Source organism: Anopheles coluzzii, chromosome 2, assembly GCF_943734685.1.
Source record: "Anopheles coluzzii chromosome 2, AcolN3, whole genome shotgun sequence".
In the NCBI taxonomy this organism is placed as follows: Eukaryota; Metazoa; Arthropoda; class Insecta; order Diptera; family Culicidae; genus Anopheles; species Anopheles coluzzii.
In genome coordinates this window covers 20203252-20226945 of record NC_064670.1, presented here as the reverse complement: position 1 = coordinate 20226945, position 23694 = coordinate 20203252, and the positions used below count along the sequence as shown (strand labels likewise).

The 23694-nt window shown below is 48.9% G+C and overlaps 2 protein-coding genes across 11 annotated transcripts in view; one reads left to right on the top strand and one right to left on the bottom strand.

The window, feature by feature from the left end:
• The first annotated feature begins 401 nt into the window (after positions 1-401).
• Positions 402-8656, top strand: LOC120949529 (nuclear pore complex protein Nup98-Nup96). Its single transcript, XM_049607001.1, has 6 exons — positions 402-1115; positions 1272-3512; positions 3578-3815; positions 3897-6904; positions 6987-7099; positions 7176-8656. Exons 1-6 carry the CDS (start codon positions 845-847, stop codon positions 7491-7493), a joined length of 6189 nt encoding a protein of 2062 aa, XP_049462958.1. The 5' UTR covers positions 402-844; the 3' UTR covers positions 7494-8656.
• The window catches only part of LOC120949532 (troponin T, skeletal muscle), a 111191-nt gene continuing 96138 nt past the window's right edge, over positions 8642-23694 (bottom strand). Inside the window, exons 1-11 of one of the 10 annotated variants that reach the window (XM_040366889.2) lie at positions 20558-20689; positions 17936-17980; positions 16319-16357; positions 13149-13166; positions 11033-11399; positions 10718-10936; positions 10552-10644; positions 10366-10446; positions 9572-9650; positions 9226-9356; positions 8642-9133 (exon numbers count right to left, since the gene is read on the bottom strand). In XM_040366889.2, coding sequence (XP_040222823.1) covers positions 9041-9133; positions 9226-9356; positions 9572-9650; positions 10366-10446; positions 10552-10644; positions 10718-10936; positions 11033-11399; positions 13149-13166; positions 16319-16357; positions 17936-17958 — 1143 coding nt within the window. In that variant the 5' untranslated portion in view covers positions 17959-17980; positions 20558-20689 and the 3' untranslated portion in view covers positions 8642-9040. Of the gene's footprint in view, positions 9134-9225; positions 9357-9571; positions 9651-10063; positions 10143-10365; positions 10447-10551; positions 10645-10717; positions 10937-11032; positions 11400-13148; positions 13167-16318; positions 16358-17935; positions 17981-20557; positions 20691-23694 lie in introns of those variants that run through there. The other 9 variants (XM_049607010.1, XM_040366895.2, XM_040366891.2 and 6 more) reach the window with 9 other exon arrangements.

Genomic DNA, 23694 nt, shown 5'->3' with positions numbered 1-23694 from the left:
ACAATTGTCAATAACAACAAGTTTGTTTTTCAAGTTTCTACCGATCACAATCAGTATTTTGTTCATGAAAATGCTTTCAGTTAATACTGTGTTACCATATTTTTAATTTAATTCTAAATTCTCGTAAATGCTGTCCGTAAAAAAATGTCATTGTTTTTGTATCAAAAAAAAAATCTTCAACCGGTTGGGATGAACGGTGAACCCCGGTGGGTGTAAAATTAAAAAGCTGGACGATTTTCCCCTTGCATTCTTCGTTTTATAAGCTGTTCCATGTGTTCTGCAATGAAACATACATTGATCCATACGAGCAATTTATTTTAATCAATTTAAATTTACACAAAAACACCATTTTGAACCGGTTCGCGAACAGCTTCGTCGAACAACTGTCAAAATAGGGTTTGACAGCAGCGCCAATGCTATTTTGTCTTCGTTCTCGCTGTGTTCTGCAATGCTCGTAATTTCGCGTTCCTCTTGCTAACTTCGGATTAGTTACAGTAAGTTAATAATTTTACGAGGCGAATGTACTGAAATTGTCTTGAAAACTACGGCTAAAAGTGCGTGTTGTAGTGGGAAAGTAAACGAAACCCGCTTCCCGTCTTCGCAGAGGAAGCTGTGTCGTTCGCAGTGAGGTTATGTTGGCGCGTTTTTTGACGGCTGCCTTGTGAGTGTGAGTGGTGTGTTGTGCGGTGCAAAAGAAAGCCGATTCAAGGTGACGAAAAGTGAGCAAAAATCTTTGTGTGCATTTGTGTAGAACTGTGTTCTAGAAGGTCCAGCTGCTCGGCCGTGGTGAAGTGAACCCCGTGGTACCTTTGTTCGATCGCAGTCGTTTACGCGTTCGTACGCCATGTTCGGTGCGAAGCCCGGTGGCTTTGGGCAGCCAACCACCAACACTGGGTTCGGTACGTTCGGGACCAACACGGCGGCTGCAAGCCCGTTCGGCCAGACGACCGCATTCAGCAAACCGACAACGGGTGCGTTTGGGGCGACTCCGGCCTTCGGACAGCAGCCCACGACGTCGCTCTTTGGCCAGACGCAGCAGACTGGCGGGCTGTTCGGGGCAAGCACCAGCACGGCACCAGCGTTTGGTGCGGCAACGACGCAACCAGGGTTTGGCGGTAAGTGGAAGCAATGGGGGAAGGCGCGATGCAGTGCATTCGCATGACGTCACACTGCACTGAATGTTATTGCGTCGCAATTGGGACGACGATGCGTCATGAATGTTTTGATTTCCCATTTGTTACTTGATGCTTAATGCTATTTCTCCATTGCAGCCTTTGGCCAGGCACAGCCCCAAACGACGTCACTGTTCGGGACGCAAAACAATACCGCCGCCAATACGTCCCTGTTTGGCAACAACAACAACACCACGTTCGGTGCGGCCAAACCGGCCGGATTCGGTGGGTTTGGCCAACCCGCTACCCAAACGACATCCCTGTTCGGGCAGTCCACGACGAACAACACGGCCACGACGGGCTTCTTCGGACAGAACACACAAACTGCCGGGGGATTGTTCGGTGCGGCAAAGCCGGCTTTCGGCGCAGCTACCGTACCGGGCGTCGTCGGTGGCAATGGCACGGCGGTGGCCAAGTATCAGCAAACCCACGGCACGGATACGCTGGTTAAGAATGGGCAGACGACCACCGTCAACACGAAGCAGCACTGTATTACGTTCATGAAGGATTACGAAAACAAATCCGTCGAGGAGCTGCGATTCGAAGACTATGCCGCCAACCGGAAGGGACCACAGGCGGGCGCACCGGGTGCCGGGGGTCTGTTCGGAGCCGGCACACAATCGACCGGGCTGTTCGGTGGCACGGGCGCTACGCAGACGACCGGGCTGTTCGGACAGAATCAAGCCCAGCCAGCCGCGGGCGGGTTGTTCGGTACGTCGACCAACACGTTCGGCGCAACGACGACACCCGCCTTCGGCACCACTGCGGGCAGCACGTTCGGAAAGCCGTTCGGCAGCACACCGGCGGCCACTTCCGCGTCCGGCTTTGGCTTTGCGCAATCGACCACGTCCACGCTGGGCGGAGGGTTGGGCGCGAACAAACCGGCGTTCGGTGCGACCGGTACGACCGGCGGACTGTTCGGACAAACGGCCGCCCCAGCGACCAACACTTTCGGCCAGACGCCGTTCGGTGGATTCGGCACGCAGAACACGACCGCCCAGCAGGGTGGACTGTTTTCGGGTGCGGGCGCTGGCACGGCTGCTCCGGCTGCCGGTGCGTTTGGGACGCTGGGCGCTCAGTCCACCCCGTCCAGCTTCAGCTTCGGCACGAACACGCAAACCAGCGCGGCCGGATCGACGCTGTTCGGGGCGAAGCCGGCCAACACGTTCGGAACGCTCGGGGGCACCACGTTCGGGCAGAGTGCAACCTCTAGCGCGGCCACGTTTGGGCTCGGTACGAACACGAACACCGCGGCAGGAAACTCGTTTTTCGGAAACACCTTCAACAAGCCGGCCGCGACAACATTCGGGCTGGGAACGAACACTGCAGCCGGTGGTGGGATCGGTGGAACGACCGGAGGGCTTACTTTCGGCACGGGCACATCGTCCCTGTTCGGTAACACGGCTGCGAAGCCGGGCGGTCTCGGCACCGGGACCAGCCTGTTCGGCAACACCTCCACCCTCGGTACGGGCGGTGCCTTCGGTACGATGAACATGGGAACGTCGTTCGGTGCCGGCACGGGTACCGGTGGACTCGGCATGTCGACGCTCGGTGGACTCGGCTCGATGGCGCAGGGTGCGGCAGGACAGCAAGCCGTCCCGATTCATCAGCAAATTCTGGCGATGGCTACCTCACCGTACGGCGATAATCCCATCTTCAAGGGTATCAAACCGTTGGCTGGGCCATCGGAGGACTCGCTGAAGCCCACGAACCCCTCGGCCCAGAAGGCGATCCTGGAGGGATCCAACTACCAGCTAAAGATATCGTCCCGTTCCGGCAGCACGGACCGTGTCAAGGTGAAGCCGCTCGGTGCGGCTCAGCTGAAGAAATCGATCTTCGAGGGATTGGAAGAGTACGACAGCACGCTGGAGGATAGCTTCACACTGAAGCCAAATGCGAAGCGCTTGATCATAAAGCCGCGCACCAGCAAATCCATGATCATCATTCCGGAGTCGGGTGGCGGTGGCGGGCGGGAAGGAGGACAGTACAATCTGTCCGGCGCATCGAACACATCGATCGGTGGCGATGCTGCCCCGACCCCGACGCGTCTGTCCGGCGCTGGAGAGTCATTCCGCAACCAAATTCCAACACACCCGAGCGACAGTGTAGCGGCGGGCAAAAATCAGCCGCAAGGATCGACCGACAGCAGCAGGCGAGTGTCGTGGCTGCAGTCGAACGTTCTGGACAAGGTGCGCCAGCAGCAGCAGCAGCAGCAACAGGGCGGCAATCCGCGTCTCTCAGAGTCGGTGCTGGACAACACTATCAAAGAGTTTGCAGTTTCGTCTTCAACTATGCGAGCCGAAAGGGCTAGCTCCATGACGTCGGGTGCGATTCGCGAAGGTAGGATAGAATAACTCCGATTTTCCGTTTGTGCAGTAGCATTTACTAATACGGTTTCCTTTCAGAATCGGGCGAAGCGGATGATGGCGGTCCGAGAAAGGGTGCCGGAAAGGACAGTGCCTCCAGCACATCGCCCGTCCTGGGCAATCAGACGGTAAATGATAGCTTCTCGCTTACGAATCGTTCCTTCTTGAACGAAACGAGCGTTGGGGGTGGAATCGGAACCGAACTGTCTACATCCGTTGCTGCTGTGGTGGAGGATGCCGAACCGCACCCCACAGGGATAGTGCTGCGTCGTGTGGGGTAAGTGGTTGGTGGGAAGTTTATGCGCGAGTCAATTTCTCATTGCATTGTTTCTCTTCGCTTATTCGTCGCCGTACGCAGCTACTACACCATTCCTTCGCTGGATGAAATCGCGCAACTGATGGATGACGAGGGTCGATGCGTCGTTCCGAATTTCACCATCGGCCGCAAGGGCTACGGTAATGTGTACTTCAACGAACCGATCGACGTGGCCGGACTGAACCTGGACGAGATTGTGCACTTCCGCCACAAGGAAGTCATCATCTATCCGGACGATGAAAGCAAACCGCCGGTGGGCAGCGGCATAAACCGCAAGGCTCAAATTACGCTGGATCAGGTCTGGCCGCACGATAAAACGCTACACGAACCGATCAAAGATCCGCAGCGGCTGGCTCTGCTGGACTACGAGGGTAAGCTGCGGCGGGTGTGTGACAAGCACGATACGCGCTTCCTCGAGTACCGGCCCGATACGGGCAGCTGGGTGTTTAAGGTGGAACACTTTTCCAAGTACGGGTTGAGCGATAGCGACGACGAGGAGACGCCTCCCGTCGATCCCAAGAAGGTGAAAATCATGCCGATGGCCGGTCAGCAGCGAAAGGATCTGCTTCAGAACAAAACACAGCAACCTACGGGTGCCGTGCAGAAGCAAGGCGTTAAGGATGGTGAGCAGAACGGACAGGAGACAGAAAATGATCGACGGCAGCAGCAGCAGAGCAAGGATAGATCGGTCAATAACAATACGTTCCGGCACGTGGGAGCATTCGAGAATGGTGCGGAGGAGGAGGAATTCAATCCGTCGACGTATGGCGATGAAAATATGAACTTTTCCTCCCAATACCATCGGGACAATCCGACCAGCCCGACGGCTGCTATCGCAATGGAGATGGGCACCGATCCGCACAAAATTCAGCTCATGAAAGCGTCCTTCTTCGCCGACGACGACTTTGATGGGCGATCGGTTGCGTCCGAGTTTGGCCACAGCGAGGACCGGGACAGTCCGGATCAGATCGTACCCGGTACGGCAACGCGCCCGACGGTGACCGGAGGCCCCACCAGCGGTTTGCTGCTCCAGAGCCTGTACAGTACCAGCAATACCGTGCAGCGTAAGTCAAACGTGCCGCTGACGGGGCAATTGCTGAAGCTCGATGCGACACCCTCGGCGGGTGGCTTCGGTCCGGGCAGCTTGCTGAAAACATCTACCGCCAAAAGCATCCATGCCGGTTCGTCCCTGAGTTTGGCCTCGTCCAAACAAACGGCCGTGTCGAAGCAGCAGAAACAGGTGACTGCCGATGGCGGTGTGCTGCAGCCGACTCTTCCTCCCATTGCACGCCCGCTCGGTCCGCAGGCGAAGCCGCTCGCACTGAAACCAAAGGTTGAACAGCTGCACCCGATCAACATTGTGATTCCGCTTGCCAAGTCGATGCTGCGTCGCTTCCTGAACAACAAGTCCAACTTGGCGTTTTTCCACGGGCGCAAGTTTAAGGTCGGCTGGTCGTACGGCACGGCGATGGTGCAGCTGAACACGCGCGACAACTGTGCGGATCTGGTGCGTCACTTTGAGTCGCTCGTCAGCTCGACCCCCTCGCGGCTCACCCTGATCGGGATCGATGCGGTGAAACCGTTCTTCCGGGGTCGGGGAGAGAATGATTTTTCCCCCGCAGCACTACAACTGCTGCGCCTCAAATCGACGGCCGATCCGGTGACGTTGGACGACGAGTCGTTTGCCCGCACGATCGAGGGCCATCTGCGGGTGCGGCTGCGGCACGACGAGCGTCGCCATCGAGATGCGATGGAGAGCGACTGTCCGCATCTGGTAGCCGCCGGAAAGTATCAGGCGCTGGAGGATCATCTGCAGGAGGCACGCGCGCTGGTCGAAGTTTCGACCGATGAGTACAGTGAGCTGTGTGCGGAGGTTTGGGCACTGCTAGCCGCTCTGTGGGGAGCACGGGAAGAGCTGGAGGGCGTCGATGAAGCCAGCCATCTGAGCACCATGTTCCGGCGTGACCTCTTCTCCGAATGGATCGAGGACGTGGTCACCATACGCTCGCAGCAGAGCAGCAAAAAGGGCGAAAAGCGCGACTATCTCGACCAGCTGCTCGAGCTGATCCAAACGCACAAGGTGCTGGAGGCGTGCGAGCTCGCTTTCACCAACAACGACATCAATCTGGCGATGCTGCTGGCCCAGATCTCCGGTGGGCCGGTAGTGCGGCAGCTGCTCCAGCACCAGCTCACCTGCTGGCAGGACTCGGAGGCGGATAAGTTTATCGATCCGCGGCGGCTGGAAGCGTTCATGGCGATTGCCGGCATACGCATGATGAGCTCTTCGCACGGTCCCATCAACATGTTCGAGCACGTCGACTGGGTGAAGGCACTGGCGCTGCACCTGTGGTACGTGTGCCCACCGACCGCGTCCATTACGGACGCACTGGTGGGCTACGAGGAGGCGTTCGGGTCGACCGAGTTCTTTACCCATCCGCCGCTGCCACCGTACCGTGCGCGGTACGCACAGAAGGGACCGAACAATGGTCCCATCCACGATCTGCGCTTCCACCTGCTGAAGCTGTACTCGAAGCGTAGCTACCCGCTGGAACCGCTGCTAAATCCGGCCTCCCACACCGCGGACGTGACCGACTATCGGCTGAGCTGGCTTCTGCTGCAGGTGCTGGAGACGCTTGGCTATCATCACTGTTCGGAGTTCAGCCGCAGCCAGATACACGTCGCATTCGCGAGCCAGCTCGAAAGCCACGGGCTGTGGCAGTGGGCAGTGTATGTGCTGCTGCATCTGAGCGACAAGGCACGGCGGGAGCTGTCCATTCAGCAGCTACTGTACCGCCACATCCAGCTCGTATCGGACAGTGCGATCGACGACGATACGCTGGAAGCGGAGCGGCAGGAGTACCTCTCTCGGGAAAGCTTCATCGTGGAAGAGCTGGGCGTCCCGGAAAAGTGGATTTTCTGGGCGAAAGCAGTCCGCGCCGGTGCCGAGTTCGATTACAAGCAGCAGGCACACTATCTGCTGCTAGCCAAGCAATGGGCCTTGGCGCACGATATCATACTGCAGCACTTGGCGCCGGAGTTTGTGATGCACAGTAAGTGGGGAATTGATCGATATTGCGGCTATCAGGAAGCTGTGTAACTATTGTGTGTTATTTATTTCCCTCCCTTTTGCAGACAAAGTGCCACAGCTGAAAGCAATGCTGGATAGTATCGAGGACACCAAACAGATACCGAGCTGGTCAACGAAGGGTCAAATTTTGGTCGATTTCATTGAGCTGAATGCGCAGGTAATGTTGGTTTGACGATAATTCGTATTGCATACGTCCCCAATACCTAAATCCCATTTCCAAATTTTGCTTTCAGTTCGAGGTGATGCAAGAGGCCATGGACGAGGCAGTGGTTGAACAGCGGCTGGAAGGGCTGAAGCCGAAGCTGTCGGAGCTCTGCTCGGTGCTCAGGATGTTCCCCTGCCCAACGCCAAAGCACCGGCTTCTGCAGAGCGAAATAGCGCAACGGCTTGCCTACCTCATCCGCACGCACTATGCCGACGATCCGCAGATCAGTGGCAGTGCGCTGATGCGTGGCGCGCTCGAACGATTACCCTTGCCGGAGGAGCACGTGCTCGAGGAGCTGGACCACATGCTGCGCGCATTCATGGCGGAGGAATTAAAGCAGAAATGAGCGGAAAGGAATTAAAGCAGGGGTGAGAATAGCATAACGAATTGTACATTATGTTGTGGTAATTGTGTTTGTGGTGAATTAGGCTCGCCGTACTGCGCCCCGCAATAGGCTAAGAGGGGCTTCAGTGCACGCCTAAAAGGAAGTCAATAGAGATACGAGGATGCGGCACGAGCTCAGTGGAGCAGTGCAGCAGCTATCGTGTGTGTACCATCGCGTACGTTTTCCTTTCTTGTTGTACTACTAAGTGACTCTATTCGATATAAAATTACATTACATAAATAAAACAATTATGCCAAGAGCAGAAACAAACGCTGGCGCTGGCTTAGTTTCTGTGTAGCATCCGAAAAAATGGGGTAGAGAAAAATCCCAAGCGTGTTTGTTTCTGAGCTTTGGTGTAGTTTGTAATAAATAATTTATTTATTTTTTTATAAAGAGCGTTCTTCTTTTAAATAATTAAATAATCAATTAAAATAGTAAACCTTCATTGAGACAGATGTTATAAGCTGAGATATATATCCACTATGATGGCTCGCTGTTGGGGAGCGCTTGCTGTTGCTGTTCTCTCTTCTCACTGCTTCCTTTGTGTGCTTCTTCGCTCCGATATATTGTTCTTCTACCTCTGCACTATTTATGTTTTATTTTTGCTCTTTGCTGGAGCTTGTGCTAGTGGTTTGCTATTTTTATGCAACCACTTTTTCTTGCTTTCTTTTCTCTCCACTCTCTGTTGGTGTTGTAGCTGTTGCTATATATTTTGTGTTTCTTTTCCATTTTCTGTTTCTTTATGCATTTTCTATGTTTAAAATACGCTGAGCTCTGTATTTTCTAGCCATTGCCGTCAAGATGTTTTGTATTTTCTTGTGAATTTCTTTCCGTACCTACACATACACACATTTTCCTTTAAAAAAAAAGTAAAACCGCTGAGCCAGTACTGAGGATTGTTTCCGATCTTTATGCTTTCGATTGCATCCGGAGGATAGAATGGCGAAGTGGCCACTGACCAGTTGTTGACCGTCACCATCCTACCCAGCCCGAGAGTGCAACGGAGGCGGGAAGGCAACCCCCGGACGGTAAACCCGACTGAATCCGTTTGCTCGATTGGAGGAGAAAGTAAGTTTTGCTTCTAATAGTTTTGGTTGTTGTTGTTGATGTTGTTTTTTTTTTTTGGAAATGGTAGTAGAAAGTAGTTTATTACAAAAAAAGAGAAAGATAGAAATGAATGCCTTCCGATGGAAGGGGCAGACAATGCAAGGGCCACCGAAATTCCGAAACGCTTTGGGGTTGGGCTGGGACGTGGGAAGATGGTCCGTGCCGCCCGCTGAGCAGGACACTGTCTGAGGTTGCTGTTTGAAGGTGCTGCGCGAAGCTAGCAGCGCTCGCCAGCAACGGCTGAGATGGCCTTGCGTTGCGGTGCCCGGTCCCTGGTCTCACTCGCATCCCCGCTCATCCCCGCCACTCGTGCATTGCGCCAAACCCCTACATGCGCCGCTTCCCTTCAATCGTTGTTGTCGTCGCCGTCGCCATTCGTCGTCGCGCGTGCGTGCGTGCATTTATTCTTCCTCTTCCTCCTCTTCCTCTTCCTCTTCCTCCTCCTCTTCCTCTTCCTCTTCTTCCTCCTCTTCCTCTTCCTCCTCTTCCTCAACCTGTGGAGCAAACGAAACGGAGCGGATCGGCCGGCGGTTATTGGAGCGATCATATGTGAAGGATATCCTTGCGGCGGGCGCACGCTACTTACCACCTCCTCGACGACTTCCTCGACTTCCTCGACCTCCTCATCGTCGGGCTTGACTTCATCTTCGCCCTCGGGGGTCTCGGGATCGCCCGACTTCTTGCCCGGTCGCTCGCCGAACCACTTCGGAAGTTTGGCTAGTTTTTTGTTTAAGAAAATGAAAATGTTTGTGTTAGGTTATTGCCTCACAGACGGATATCTACGAACGGAACATTTGCACAGCGGTTAGACAAATTCACACTTAAACGCGTAACATAGAGTTTGTGTGTGGCAATGTCTCGTGTTTGCTGAATGCTCCAATTGCTGAGAAGAGAGCCTTGGCCTGGGCGGGGGGAGGGGAGGGTATACTTACATTTCTGGCGGCCTCCGAACTGCTCCTTCCTCTCAGCCCATTGCTTCTCGAGGACCTCTTTGTTCAACGTGTCAAAGCCCTGTCGTTACGAACGGGTATGAGTATGGGGTGTAGGGAGGGGTTGTGTACGTCGTACGAAGATCACAGAACATACATGTTAGCAGTCGCAACGAACGACATGAAACAAAGAACATTGGAAACAGAACATATTAATAACATTGGACTATGGAAACGTGTAAAAATAGATGATAATTGCGATTAAATGTTTAAGTGTTTCCTAACAACACATTCAATGGGGATTGATCATCACCAACGCCATGTTTTGGCTCAAAATTCGATGTGAAATATGTACAAACAATTTACGACAAAACCAGTTAGCGACAGTTTTTAACAATCTGCTCATTCGACAATGTGACAAAACAACGAGATTAGCATTTTCGTTTACTTCACACGGTACTGATCGCGGTGCGCGATCTCACACGCAAAGCTTACTCTTTGTACGCGCCATAAACAGTTCCTGGCGTTGTGCCCACTTTTTGTTAATTTTCTCCTGGTAGTATGCGCTGTAGCCCTACAGTTTGTGATAGAGTGGGAAAGGAGTTTAACGAAAACGTTGCTACTTGTCACGTCAAAATGAGTTACAAAAAATGGTACGTAATTCAACAAAAAAAGATCGTACATTCTGTACACTATGAAAGGATTTTGTACAAGATGTCACAGCTCTAAAGAGCCCTTCGATTGCCCGCTTCTGCTTAAAAGGCTTCAAAATTGTACGCAAATAATCGAATACTTACACCTTCGAACAGCTTCTTCTTGTCATCGTAGGAGCGGGTATCGACACGACGTTCGTATTTGGAGGCGACTTGGATCTTGGGCTGATGTTACCATAGCAAAATGAGAAAACGATCATCAACGTTCGTTAATAAAAAGGTCAGAGTTGGTGGGGAGAGTACAAAACAAAAAGAAAAAACAACACTTACCGGGTACTTGCCGGTGAGGGCTTCCGGGTCTAGACCCTTCTTCAAGGCCTTGTGTCTCAGCTGCTGCTTCTGTCTTTCTTTCAACTCTTTCAACTGTTGGAATATTGGGGGTAATAATTAGAACCTTACGGGGGGAGGAAAGGGAATGAACGGTTGTGGCACTTACGTCGTAATCCTGACGCTTTTGCCTTTCCTCCAGATCGTACTTCTCTGTTTCCAGCTTGACGATCGTCTCCCACAGCTCGGTGGCACGGGCACGCAGCGAATCGGCACTCAAGCCATCGACCTCCAGGGGCTTGATGCGGAAGGACAGTGAGATTTTCTTTTCCTCCTCCAGCTGTTCCTTAGTCTTGTTGCGTTCCATCTGGGCGTTGGACATGCCGAACTGTAATCAGACGAAAAGGAGGGGGGGCACCAGTTAGTACGAGCAATCCATCGGCCAGCACGTGCATGCACGCTTCTTCTTCCTGCCCACACTTACGGAGCTATCCTTCTTGGTAATGGTAAAGTTGGGTCCCTTCTTATCTTTGTCCTTCATGGCCTGCAGCATAGCCTGGCGCTTCTTCTCGGCCTCCTCCAGGCGCTTTCTCTTCTCGTCGATCTCGCGCTGCTTCTTCTCCTCGACCTCGCGGACGCGGCGCTCCTCCTCCTCCTTCTTGCGCTGAGCCATGCGCTGCTCCTCCTCCGCTCGGGACACCTTGCGCTTGGCCTGTTTGTCCTTGAGCTTCTTGAGTTCATCCTCTTCCTTGGCCCGCTGTTTGCGCCACTCGTTAATGTACTCCTTCAGCTGTTCGTCCAAGTCTGAGCGCTTCTGGTCCTGGCGCTTAATGAACTCGGGATCGTCACCCCTGTGGGTGTGCGCGTTTTCCACGAGCAACGGGGAGGGAAGAAAAAGGGGGTGGGGGGGGAGGGAGAGCAAGAAAGACAGAAAGAAACGGTTAGCGAAGGTACGGAACCAACCCGCCCGGGCGCTGTTTGCTGGCGTACGCAATGGATCACGTTGCGTCCCGCGTCCTCCCGTAGTGTGATGGTTTCGGAGGGAGAGGGGACCGTGACCCATGCGGCAGCTTTACTTTCATTTATGCAATTTTTGTTTTTTTTTCTTTTCGTTGATGTTTATACCGTGTTTTTAGGTTGTTGTAATGTGTGGACGACAAAAACAACGACAAACCAAAAAACTAAAAGCATCCCTCCCACCACGTAGTTGTGGTGGTGGTGGGCACATTCAAGCTTGGTATGTAACGGCGCGTCTTTGTGTGTGCGTGTGTGTTCGTATCTGTAGTGTAGTAGTGGTGTGGTGTAAGGTGTACAAGATACAAAAATGGTTGCACACAAAACAAAACAAAAAAACATCGCAGAGACACATCACACTATATACAGGCGTGTGCTCAATATGGCACAACCGACAAAAACAAAAAAAAAAACACTTATCAACATGGACACAAAAGCACGCAACACGTGGCAAGCTTCGATAGAGGGGGCTTTTTTTTTTGGTACGTGCAAAATACAAACACCAATTTACAATCGAGAGCGAAAGAGAGAAAGAGAGGGCAATATAGAGAAATAGAGCGAAAGAGAGATTCCACAATGTAGTGGCGATGGTGATGAGCCCGTTGTTTGATCGGGTGGAATTATCAACAACGTTGCACAACTGGGATCGGCAACAAACGTGGAAAATGTTGAATGGAAAATGCTCCAATTGGATAGGGAAGGAATTTCGATGAGCAGGCGGAAAAGCAGTTAAAAGTTCGTGTTGAAAAGATGACATTTTTGTTGTTGTTGTGGATCAATTTTGTGAGGTTGTTGGTGCATGAAGAATGTAAAAATGCATCCCAAAAGTGTCTCGTGTCTCGTAAAGAGTAGAGATGCACCGTTACATTCCCCGCACCCCCATACCCTTTGTGGTGCACCGCTTATGATGGGACCGTATTGGTATTGTGTCAATCGTAGTAAGCCTGCGTCTTTAATGGCGACAATCGCTGCAAAGTAGCAATGATAGGCACCGAAAGAAGACAGCAGCAGCAGCAGCTAGATCACGTCAAACACGGACAAAGAGCGAGAAAGAGAGAGAAAGAGAGAGAGAGAGAGAGAGAGAGAGAGAGAGAGAGAGGACGCACAATCTCGGAAGTAGTTCCTTGTTTTGTTTACTGAAAACGATCGTGCTTTGTTTAGTGATTAGGCTTCACAGCTCTGCTTGTCGTCGTCCCATCGACGAATGGCGATTAAGGGGAAGACAAAACACGTTTATGTGTGTGAAAAAGGAGAAAGGACCAGTCAGTGGCAATGTAGTGCAGTGTAATGTAAGGTATAATGTGTGTGTGTGTGTGTGGAAGCATCGGCAGCAACAGGTAGGTCCTATCCCGGCAGGCATTGCAGTTCCCGTGGCGCCAGAGACGGGGACGTGGAAGTTAATTGTGAGTGAAGGAAGAGTTTGATTTACGTGTAAGAGTGTGTGAGCGAGTGTGTAATAGTAGTAGTAGTAGCATCAGTAGTAAGTATGGCAGCGGGCAGTGTTCAAAAAATCAGGTGTATAGTATGCTGGACACAACAAAAAACAAAAATCAGGGCTGTAAAGATGTAGTAAGGCTCGCACTTACTCGGATTTTGCTGCCGGCCTGTTTTTGGTATATTTATTTTTTGTTTTGGTGGGGATTTTGTTTTAAGGGAAGGTTTGGGTTGTTGTTGTAGTAGTTGTTGTTGTTGGTATCACCATGGCAGCAGGGCATTTGGGGGTTTGATGAAAATGTGTTTTTTTTTTCGTGTGGTTTAAGGTTTTGGTGATGTGGATGGTGGAGGTGTTGTTGTTGTTGTTGTTGTGCGTTGATATGGCAACGACGATGATGGCAAGATGATACGACGCACGCACAAAAACGCATGTCGACAACGAGCACAAAACGGGATCGGTATGTCGGATGGCGGATGTCGGATGGCGATGTTGTTGTTTTTCGTTTGTTTGATTTATTCGGACGAACGAATCGTCGACGAGCAGGACAGGTGTTCAGGCAGGTGTCAGGTTGATGCATTTTTCGAACGCATGTCGAAACGCAGTGCACGCGCAGTTTTACGATATTCAGATGAAGGGACGGAGCGAATGATGTGCGCGTGTGAGAGAGCGAGAGACAGGGAGGCAGATATACGACGGGGATACATGGATTACATTCAGCAGTGATGTGCGGTACACGGGCGATGACGAGATGGCGAGAACGTTTTCGTACATAAGAGAGAGAGAGAGAGGGAGAGAAAAAAATCGGGCAAACGGAGATCCATCCGCAAAACGAGTAAAAATGTTTATATATAAAATGAGAGAGAAAGAAGGGGAGAGAGAGAAAAAATACACAAAGGTATCAAAATGATGGGTACCACAAACGATCGTTTATGTACAGATAAAAATGAAACAAAACAAAAAAAAAAGGTAAAACAAAAACACAAAATATAATTTAAAAAACATCTTATCAACTAAACAATACGATGGCTTGTCACGCTACCACGGATTCTGAGGTTCGTCGGTCACGTTATGTACGATGATATTACAACAGGCGCACACGCACGCACACATACACACGCACTTTCCTAACGGCGTTAAAATGAAGCATTCGGTTCGGTTCTGACGACACATTCGCTGGGTAGCTTACACATTTGCTACCTTCGGGCAGCCAATTCCAAGCAGCAAATCAGAGCTTGTTAACTTGTTTATCCTATGGCGAACCAACCGAACCACGGGGCTCGCAGGAATTAGGGACAAGGATATGTTTTGCTCTTCATCATATCCTGCCAGCATGGACCATGGTGCCCGTACCGGACCACAACAAACCACCAGAAAAAATGCATTTCATTTTAGCGCCCCTCCCTTAGTCGGTGTTTGATCATCAATTTACAAAAGGATTAGTCAAGTTTGTCCACAACTTCATACACACACACACACACACACACACGCGCAAACACATAGTAACACGCTAGCTCGTGATTAGTAAACTACGTTTTTCATTTCAGTTTGTTTCGTCAGACGGGGTTTTTGTTTGTTTTGTTTTCATAAGGAAGCATTCCGTGCACTGAGGAGAGGACTATAGTTGTCTGTAGTTGGAGGGCGTTTGCTAGAGCTTTCGATTTGTTTGTACACATTTTTACACAGTACAACGTTTCGTTCACCAGTTTTGTAGGTACGATGAAGCTGGTTGTTTTGCATGTACAAATAGGCGTAAGTTGGCCCCCTTTAAATTCCAACGAAATTTTACATTGGTGTACAACCGCCAATGATTTCAAAGGTTAAAAAACAGCATACCTACGAAAAAAGTTAACTCTGCTCTTGTTTGTTTGCCTTTGCAAAGGAAAATTAAGGTACTGTTTTGCAACCTTCAAGGGCAGTAATTTAAATATTATTATTTTTATAGCTACACACACGGGGGCAGCTCCGCTAGCCCAAATAACACACGCAGCTGACACGCAAACGCTTGCTTGGATCACGCACCCGCAACTCTTCTCGCGCACGTTGCGCACACACAGTTTACACATGTGGTTGTGAGTTGCTTCGACTAAAAGTAATCAACACCTTACTCTCCATTCCGGTCTAGATCGGTCTACTGTTCGAAAGCAGGAGATGTGTATGTATGTGTGTGTGTGGTAGTACTTTGATTTGGCAGATAAATGGGAAATTGGTAGTTTAACACACTAATGAACGTTAGGCGCGTTCGCGAACGCGCGGGAAGTAACTACAAAGGGGGGGCGCGAGGACTTACTTCCTGGAAATAGAGAGAAAATTCTACATTTAGACATTTTCCTTCAAGTTGCGATCGTTTTTTTTTTTCTTCTGGCCGCAATTGAGGAAGTTCATCGTGAAAAAAGGGGGAGCTGGTAGGTAAATGTTAACAGGAATTGGAGATGGGCGTATTTGTTGTTGAAAGAGCAAAACAAGTTTTTCGAAATAGTTGACAGAGTGTGCTAAAGAAAGGAAGTGGTAAAGTGCGCGGTATAGAATTGATATCTGTTCCGATTTGGTTTGAAAGAGAGCGAAGGTGCCAGGCGCAACTCAACAGGTGCATCAACGCGAGCCAAAGGCCAACAGGTGTACTTGAGCGGGGTGGTTACAATTTTGTTGAACTGGTTGGAATTTGGAACGGCAGTACAGACTATAATAGAGAAATGGTTGCCAATGTGTTCAAATGTGTTGACACAAATTAAGTAATGTGAGTACAGTTTTATCATAACAGTTTTGCCTTTAAATGCTTGCAAATTAATGCTGGTTAGTACGGACTGCATACGTGGTTTTAGATACTGCAAGAAGATGCTGCAAGATTAGTGATCTATTTACCATTTGGATTACTATTTTTGATGCTGTTACAATTCAATTGATCGGTACGCAAAAGCAATACAGCAGTATGTAAACTATTGAGCCTTGCTATGCTCTTGTTCGTCCCCTATCGAGCTGCACCCCATTCATACAATGTTTCTATCTAAAGGGCAGATTTTAAATGAAATTTCTTCTCTTCTCGTTTGTACTCGCTACACGCTGGCGCGTTCGCATTACGTTTGCAGGCACGCAATATAGAGAGTTAGGGCGGTGTAGTTTCAGACTAATTGTTTATTGATAGATAAACATTGCAAAGAAGAAGATAAAACAGCTACAAAGAGTAGGCGCTAGATAATTACACAGTAATAGAGAGTTTGAGAGAAATATAGAGAGAGAGAGTGAGAGATAAAGAGACAGACGACAACTGAACCTCAATGTGCCACGTGCGGTTTCGGTTTGGGCACGGATTTTGCGTGAACTTACTGTTCTTCTCTGGTTTCCTCGACGACCTCCTCCTCCGAGCTAAAAGAAATGGTGGTGGTTGAGAAAGGGGTAATGGATTAAATGAAACATAGAAGGAAAGGTGGAAAATTTTGGTTTTTTTTGCCGCGGTTCGATCGCACAACCGCGCTAGATAAGCTAAATTTTGTGAAACCCGAAAGCCGAAAAGTGAAAATAGAAAGAAAAGAAAAATAGAGATGGACGAGACAAATGAAGAGTGAACGATTCGTTCCTAAACGCAACTAAATTATTCTGCCTGTGTATAATCGCAACAACAAAAAAAATCCTTTTGCGACCAGAGGATCAATGGATCGGAGACGGAGCGAACAGTAAAATGGCAAAAGAAAATATTCACTACCATGAAGATGGAACCACCTCATCCTCCTTGCAGCTTGTCCAAACGGGGTGTGAGGTAAAATGCAAAGTAGATCAACGATGTGGTAAACCCGTTCGGTGGAGCTAGAACGCCTGAGATGACATACAAAATAACAGAAAACAAACCTTTCCCCTTCGAAACTCACGCTGAGTGGGAACACAAAAGGCAAACAGACGGTAGTGTAAAAAACAGGAAGATCATCAAAATTACATCAATCTTGTGTATGTATATGGAGGGGGGCTGTAGGTGTAACAAATTAAGCTACGTGGAGCAGAACCAGGTGTAACAAATAACATAAAATCAAAACTGTGTGAAACATTTCGATACAAAAAAAAAATACATTACTTAAACTACTCTTAAACATGAAAGCATGAACGGAACAGGTTGGGCGATTCAAACAGACTCCTTCCTGGCTTGGGTGCTTCGCAAAGTGTTTCGTCACCCTTTTTCGTCACACCTGCAGGGAAGGGTGGAAGGCAAAAAAAATGCTTAAAATGGCAACAAACCAGTGGAACTGGAACGGCAACGGGAACGGCAGCAAGGCTTATGGTGGAAAGAAATGGTGATAAACCGCTAAGGCAAAGTGGGTGAATGTAGTGTGATCGTGGTTTGAGTCAAAAGTAATAATATTATGATCTACGGGTTTTGTAGATCACAAATTTGCTCACAGCAGAGAGAAAGAGATAATAATAGAAGAAAAAAAACACAGAAATAACAAGATAAAAAGAGCTAAAACAGCCTTAAAAGGGTGAAAATGGACAATTGAAAACAAAACAAAAAACGGAACGGATAGAAAGATATAAGAACAAAAAAACACATACACTAGAAAAAGGGGGGAGAGAAAATAACACAAAATTGTAACAAATAAAATAAGAAAACAGGTGAACAAAATAACGAATAACGAAAATACACCAAAAACGTGTAGACAGATAAAGGCAGAACACGAGTCAAACGAGAACGAACAAAGTGGTGAACAAAACAGGGTGTAACAAAATAAAAATACAACGAACCAAAGTAACTACAAATGGATCAATGGGGGGAGAGTGGAGTGGAAGACTGTGGGGCGATAACATTGAGTGGTGGGTGTGGTAAAAGAGGGGGATCGAGTGGGCTTTGCGAACGATCAACGGGCAGTAGTACTGTGCTTTTCGGTTCAGTTTCTTTTTTTTTTTGCTTGTCTGAGTGCGATCGTGAGGCTTGCTGTGTGGGTGCTGTATACTTACGAATACTCTTCATCGTCAGACATGGTGGCAGGGGTACGCTAAGACCTGTGGGTAGAAGGGGTGTCGAAAAGAAAAGGAAAAGAAAGGAATCAGTTAGTAGAGCCTAACGAAAGGGATCAAGATGAGAAGTATGAGGATGAGTAAACGGTGAAAAAATGCATTAAATAGTTCAATTTTATCGTTTAAATTTACTGTGATGAAGGAAAACTGTACGGGGAAAAACGTTTGGTCTGGTCTGGATTAGACCACCTTTCGAAACAAACAGGTTTCTGTCGTGGCCGCGCCTAGGCCGCATGCAGCAGTGCGCTGTGGCAATGTGCTAAGAATAGAAAGTTCTATTTTTGCTTAGTCTCATTGGGCGGTTTCATTTGTGTGATTGAGAGTGAAATCCGGTCCAAGAGGGGGGAGGGAAAACCCCGTGAAAAACAGCAAAATCAACCTGTTCAAACGGTATGATGAATGGTACGCACAAGAAAAAGGATTTTTTCCCAGCCCGAAAGGAAAACAACCGCAAAAATGGAACCCAAGCTGCGCGTAATAACGTATTAAGGTACGTAATATGAACAACCCCTGGGTAAGGCAGGTGGTAAGCAGGGCAGGGGTCGTACGGGAAACTGTGCCAACTGTTACAAAATAGCACCCACGTCTTTAAACTGTGTTGGCCTACACCGTAAGCAGGGAGTCGAAAGAAGAAGAAAAAAAAACCCTACAAAAAGTGTTAAAAAAGAAAAACATGTCATCGTTTTTCTCCCCGCACGCAAACACACAGGCGGCGCGAAAAAAAAGGCAACAGGCCGCCGTTTCGGAAGGCGAATTTATCTATTTTTAACCATCCGCTCGTTTGCTTCATAAGCACGACGTCGGCAGTGCTTGTGTGCATGTGTGTGTGTGTATTTTTCCCCCTAGAGTGTTCGTGTTGTGTTTTTACAGCTCAGACCAGTTCGCTACCAAATCGGTGAATCGGTGACGCAGGCGCAGGCACACCGAAACGTGTGGTAAGGTGCGCACACGCAGGCGCAATTGTGTACGGGCAGGCCGAAAGGCAACAAACCGAGGGAAGAAAATGAAGAAAAAAAAAACAACTTCAACCGAGACATTCACATACAGCACATTGGACATCTATTTCGGGAAACCTATCGTGAGGGTAGGAAGGGTAGAGAGGCCGAATTATGTGGCCGAACATTCGAACATCAACTTTTTCCGCCTAAGGCTGACCATATCTGGATCGGGTGTAACCGGTGGCGAAAAAAAAAATTAAAATACTATGATACGTCACAGAGGTATTGGGCCTAATTGGAGTAATGTGTAAAGTAAAGTTAATCTTGCAGTTTTTGCAATTTAGCTTTTAACAATGATGCAATTTGGGAGGTCCTAATAAACCTAATCGTTCTGTATTTGTGTCAACAACGATCACTAGATCTAGCGACCGAAGAATTCGATAGGATAAAAAAATACATAAATCCAATACCCTGCAACTGAAACAAACACATCAAACAGTGTAAGGCAGGTTGGGTTTGCAATTTAAATGATTATTAATCTTCCATTTGAAGCCAAACCCCATCAAAGGTGTGTTACAGTTTGCAATGCATAGAGCTTGCTCAAATTTAGTTAATTTTGCATGAAAATTCCAATATTTTGCTGAAGAAAAGCAGTGCTCTCATCGTTCTGCAAGATCACTAACAAGCAGATAGCATTAGCCTTCGTTTGCGTAGCAACCGAAATGTATGTAACCAAGATCAGCTCTGCTAACTATGATCGAAAACGGTAAAATTGGGCCACCACTGCGCAGTGGTGCACCATTTCGCGTATCTAACTCTTCGCACATTTGCACATACACACATACACACTCAAATACACACAGATAGACACACACACACACACACACACACACACACACACAGACACACATAAAGAGTGATAGAGCCTGCCCAGGGACCCGCTGGTGTAAATATAGCTCCCAACCATTAGCTCATTTCACCACTCGGCTGCACAACGTCTTTTCATTGTTTTTTTTCTACTTCTTCTTTGCTCTGCTTTGACCTACAATGGAAAACACATCCTAAGTATGCCCTGCAGAAGCCACGGCGGTATCGCTAGCAGTGTACTACTCCATCAAATGCACTTGGAGGCTGTATTGCTTGGTTCACACTTTGCGCATCAGTCCTTATCACGCTCTGCTCCAATCGGTTCCCTGCTCGTTATATAACTGAACTTGTTCCTTTTTTTTGTCACACCACAACGATTGCTGGTAGAGAGCAAGAAGCACTGGCACGGCGGCGGATCAAGCTACGTGGTACGGTTTAAGGGCGGGTTCCGTACCCGGTGGCGGAACTTTCTCGATCTTTTCGAACGAACGGGGAAATGGCAATTTGGCCGCAGTAAAGCGAACCCCAAAACCAAGTGCTTCGCTACTTGGTTTAGTCTGGCCGAAACGAAATCCACTAACGGGCGCAACGAAAACCGATGTGTACCAGGGCTAGGGCCAATATTTGATGCAGCGTGATCGCTTTTCCTTTTCTCCCTCTGTCCCTCGGTGCAGAATCAGTGCAGAAGTTCGTTGTGGCAAAAACAGTGTGTAACAAAATGATTGGATTTTGGTGCCAGAGTTTGGCCAACACTTACTGCTGCTACAAGAAAATGAATGTACGCACTGATCCGGCGGCCGTCGTCGAACTCAGTGTCACTGCAAGCGATGACTGAATCAACCAGCACCCGGGACCGTCCAATCCGGCCTAGAAATGGGCGCCCGAGTCGGGTCCCGATCGTGGGCCGTCATGTTGGTGCTGTCCTTTTCCTTCGCGCTCGTTCGCACACAGTACCGTACACCATTCTCATGTGCATGTGTGTGTGCGAGTATACGGTGCGTTCGGGTATGGCCCCAGCAAAATGATTGCACATCGTTTGCTACGCTCGTGCCGGGTTTGTTCTATTTTCAGTGCAAACACGGGCGCTTTTTTTCCTACTCCACACGGTTTGCCAGTACCTTTGGCAGGCGCAGATGGATTTACTGTTTCGCATTTTCCTGCACCGTCCGTGGGGCTATCGATGTGTGTGTGTGTGTTTGTATGCCGAGTCGGGTGCCGTTTGGAAAGTGGAGTGAAAAGAGAGCGTGGGCTAATCTGCGCAGACACGGGTTCGTGTCTTGCGGTTCGGTTTATTTATTCTTTCTCTTGTTTTTTTTTTTGTTTTTGGTGTTCATCTTTGCCCGTCTGGTAAAATATGTACGGGTTCGGCAAAACGTGGCCACACATGTACACACTCTTCTATAGCTCTGGACAAAAAAAAAGCATGCGATCAGTAGAAATGGGTGGGCGTGCATTATCTAGAAACGTCTTAAAACCGATGTGCGTGCACACTCTCACGTCGAGGTGTGTGGAATATCAAACCCTTTGCGCACTAGTAGGAATGATACTGCTTGGTAGTACTTTTGCACACAACCTGGGACTTCTATTGGACGTGTAAGATGTACTTGTACCAAGTGGGGCGGCAAAACAGATGATTTGGTGTTCATCAATACTACAGAAAAAGAAAACCCCAGCATCGAAACGCACTTTGAACGCATTCGCTTGAAGGAATCGGTTTTGCACACCTACCGAACCCACCAAATGCTCGCCCAACGCTGCTGTTGGGTTTGTTTGGTTGTATCGATCGTTTGCGGTTTGGCACCCGCACCGGACGTTACACCATCGCCCGGTAGCACAGCCGGATCCTTGTGACGAGTGGTGCATGAATAATAGCGAGTATCGGGGATCGAGATCGGGTTGTCGCAGGGGCAATTATTCATGCCAAAAAGCGTTACATTCAGCGTTGGCACGGCACGCCTCGTTCTATCAGCAATTTGTTGGGTGGAGACGAAGATCGTTTGGAAGCGAGCGCGCGTGTGGAACGTGTGTGGACGACATGGCACAGTAATAAAAACATAACCTTTCGAAAAAAGTTATTCTTAGTAGTGAACTTGGATTGCATGAAACATCCTTTAATCTACTAATTTTTACAAAGTACCAGGCTTCTCCATTGTATTTTGGTCCTTACAATAACCGATTTTAAGCTATCTTAGCAGGAGACATTTCGATACAATACATTGTTTTTGATGTAAAGTTAGGGTTTCGATTAGTTTTGTACTTTTTCTACCAACTTGTAGGTGCAATCTCCCGCTAGTTATGATGAAAATGCCTAGCAAATCTTACAAAGCACTGGGCGTCTCCATTGCATTTAACGATGCGATGGAGACGCCTTGTCATTTGTACAAATCCACTGGAACTTTAGTGTGTTGCGAGAGTATAACATATTTAAATAGTATTTTTATATGATAGTTTTCACAATATAAAGTAAAGTGCAAATACAGACACGTTTTGTTTAATTTTTTGCCCGTTCAACAAGTGTCTCCCCAGTCGCAAAACGGTTGATTGATTCCTCGCTGAGTAGTGTTAAGTAGCTCCAAAACGGTGCTCATTGCAAACCACCGTGAATGATGGAATGTCGTGCAGCAGCGGGCAGCTAAATGTAGCATGTCACCGCTGACGCCACACGGCCACACAGGCCCTATGCCTATGGATCCGCACAGGCGGAGGAAAAATTTAACGCTCCACCAAGACTACGTCATATCGTGACAGATAAATATAATTTCTTAATTTCAACCGGCCTACGCTCGCTCGTTCGTTCGCTCGCTCGCTGCGATCGCTCGCTGTGCGATAGTGTGTGTGTGTGCGTGTGCGGTACCACCTATACCAGTGAGATGGTGCAAGAGCCGGATTCTTTTTGTTGCGTTCAATTTTCCGAGCGATTCTTCCGAATTGGTGCTGTGCAGCGACCCCGGGGGCCAGAAGGCACAAACTGGGTCGGAAGCCAATCTTTCACATGTATTGTCACTCGTAGTAAGGCTCGGAGAGTTTTTTTTCTTAATGCACCGTACTACAAGGGGTGGGAAAACACGGGGGTGAAAACGATCGTGTTGTTATTTATATCGGTAGAAAGGAACCTCACTGCAGCAGTGCTGAAGAATTGCTGCCACTGAGGGCAGGTCGTGCCACCTGCAGCTGTGTGCGTGCCTGTGCGGTTGCCAACGGTGGTGGGATTCTCATTAGCCGCACTCGGCTCGAACGATTCAACGCAATCCGTAAGCAGCTCCGTCAGGTGGTTAATCATTTGCGGTAGAGCGGCGAACCCCAGTGCAGGCGATCATTTTTCAAGCTCAATGAACCATTATGCTTATCCCAGCCGTGGTTTAATGGGCCAAACCCGTTACAGTGCAACCGTTTTTTTTTTTCTTCTTTATTTTTGCTATGTTTCGCACTAATGTCGGCGTCAGGCGACTCAATAAAAATACACTTTAAATACACACACACACACACACACACCGAGCATTGCAACTGCGCGGCCCTTTGTGCAGGAATATCCGATGTGCGATCCCCAAGGCCCAAGACAAAAGCTCTGCGCTCGTCTTCATTAGCGGACCCGCGCTTGCAGCTACATTCCGGCTTTAAATTACCCATTTGTTTGCTGCTGCGGATGCTATATATGTGACCTATTTTTAGCGCTTCGTGTGGTTTTTAGTTATTACACCCACAGGCATTTTTTTTTGCCACCGTTCCTACCGGCTACACGAAAACGTTGGACGACGAAACGACAAACAAATCACACGTAGCTGAGAAAATGGGGCCAACACGGCACAGAGGGTCGCGAGAAGGGAGAGAGAGAGAAAAATAAACATAGAAAATTTAGCACCATTTCATCGGCAGTCGGTGGTTCGATCAGTTTGG

What these genes read in the sequence shown, in the direction of transcription:
- LOC120949529 (XM_049607001.1), top strand. Translation starts at nt 845, where the DNA reads ATGTTCGGTGCGAAGCCCGGTGGCTTTGGGCAGCCAACCACCAACACT. An exon ending in ATAGTGCTGCGTCGTGTGGG is followed by an intron (nt 3,816 to 3,896) that starts GTAAGTGGTTGG and finishes CGCCGTACGCAG; the next exon opens with CTACTACACCATTCCTTCGC. An exon ending in GCCGGAGTTTGTGATGCACA is followed by an intron (nt 6,905 to 6,986) that starts GTAAGTGGGGAA and finishes TCCCTTTTGCAG; the next exon opens with ACAAAGTGCCACAGCTGAAA.